Consider the following 1,966-nt stretch of genomic DNA (forward strand, 5'->3'; position numbering starts at 1 on the left):
GTTCTATCTCAAATAATCTGAATGAACTCATTTGCAAGCAAATTCCAATGAACATTTGCAATTTTTTCGCTGTGAAGCTATGAAAACCCGAATTGTTTGCGATTGTTTTTGCAGCACGAGTGCTACAACTATTCGCCAACTTTGTGAAGAACTCTCTCCTCGGCCCAAGCACCATATCAAAATAAGGAATTGGATTTTCAAATATGGAGTCGTCTGTAAGGCTTTCTTGACATTTTCCATTAAAATTAAAAACTTTGCTGGGCTGCATTAAGGCATGGCCCCAAACTGGATCGAATTCATCTACGGATTCATCGGCTGGTTATATGCAAATATAATCAAAGAGTATAATAAGATCAATAAGTGTGTTAGGGGCGATTTTAGATGACAAAGATTCCATGTACATATCAAATATTTAAGTGAATGGTATGTATGTGCCAAAATTCTGGCTATTTAAATAAGGGAAAATGCAGCTTTGCCTTTAGCTACCAACGCATACTGTGTAAATATTTGATATGAAAAGAAATTTTCAAAAAAAAATAAAAAATAACTATTCAACTTACATTCAATAAGTTGGTAATTGTCATCGAAAAAATCGATATTCGAATACCCATCTTCGTCCGAGTCGCTCTTCTGCATATGCAATTCATCGTTATCGCTATCGTTGTCATCTGTCGCTGCTTTCGTCGTCACCTCTGCAGCTGACGCTGCCACTACCTTTGCTATATTAGGAGGGGGCACTGTCGGGCTTGGCGCTGTCCCCTCATCGTTTTTTGTAGCACTACCACTATAAAGCGCAACTCGTTTGATTTTCGACCGCGGCAGCCGTACTGGACCAGCGGACGTTGTCGCTGCTGCTGATGTTGATGGTGTAGTAGTAACCGCAGTCGCGTGTGCGCCAACCGTGTAGCCAGCGACGTTGTATTTTGTCTGTTTTATATTGGCAGCTGGTACCATGGTTTCCAAGTTTGTTGGTGTATGCACCACGGTAGCCGCTGCAGTGCCCCTAGCTATTTCAAATGGTGGCGCGTCCCTTTCCAGCGTTATTTTAATTGCCTTGGAACTCGTTGGGATTCTTAGTTTTCTTTTAAAAGGCCCTGACATAGCGTTCACTTGTATGAAAAAAACAAAAAATCAATACTTTTGTTATTTCGTTTACCGAACCACTGCGATTGAGTTGGTAGTTGATCAGCAAAAATTGCAAAGTAAATGTATTAGCATTTCACATCAGCGAAATAGATAGCCTAACTTGGCATAGTACATGACAAAAAAGGGATAGAATGATTGTGTGTAGAGGAGCAGAAAATTATTTATTTTCACCTTGGCAAATCAAGTGACCAAAGGGGGATAGAATGATTGTGTGTAGAGGAGCAAAAAATTATTTATTTTCTGTTTATCTCTTTCTAGTTAGTCAACAAGTGTTTTCTGCATCTTTCGTACTTTAGAAAAGAATACCGAAGTTTTGTTGCGTTCATATAGATATCTCTGTCGTACGAAGCGTTTTTTTTTAATATACATACCTACTTCTACTCAAAGCATATTAATGTGCCTTGCTTCTTCTACTCAATTCATCTTGCTTCTACTATTTAAATTTTGAATTCAAAAGCAGCAAGCCATAAGCAACCCCTGTAGGAAATCCACCAGTGATAAACTGATGCGGCTCTATTGAAAATGGCTCATGCGTTTACGATGTGTGGAATGTGTTTGGACCTGCTAACTGGCGGTGATGGCTGGCGGTGATGTAATTTTTCAAAACTCATTTTTATGAAATGTAAATTTTCATTTCAATAGAAAATTAATATTCTAAGGGACATAGGCTTTAAAATTTATCGGACCTTTACACAAGTGTTCTAATAAAAAAATACAACTCGTTTTACGAAATGAAAATTACATTTTTAAAAGGAGTTCTTTGCATAATCCGGGCTACTGAACATTAAAAAAAAAAGCGTAACTCAGAAAAAACGTAGGT

General features: G+C 37.9%; 1 protein-coding gene across 1 annotated transcript; it reads right to left on the reverse strand.

Annotated features, from left to right (window-relative positions):
- Nucleotides 1-27: 27 nt before the first annotated feature.
- On the reverse strand, nucleotides 28-1,643 carry LOC108378872 (uncharacterized; the record flags this gene model as incomplete). The annotated part of the gene is made up of 2 exons (XM_017635181.1): nucleotides 561-1,643; nucleotides 28-315 (listed from the first exon to the last, which is right to left on the reverse strand). Coding segments are annotated over exons 1-2 (829 nt in total), but the record flags the coding sequence as incomplete, so codon positions are not given.
- Between the last annotated feature and the right edge of the window lie 323 nt (nucleotides 1,644-1,966).

Source organism: Rhagoletis zephyria, unplaced genomic scaffold (assembly GCF_001687245.7).
Source record: "Rhagoletis zephyria isolate East Lansing unplaced genomic scaffold, Rhagoletis_zephyria_1.1 Rzeph_scaffold_15152, whole genome shotgun sequence".
Taxonomy (NCBI): domain Eukaryota; kingdom Metazoa; phylum Arthropoda; class Insecta; order Diptera; family Tephritidae; genus Rhagoletis; species Rhagoletis zephyria.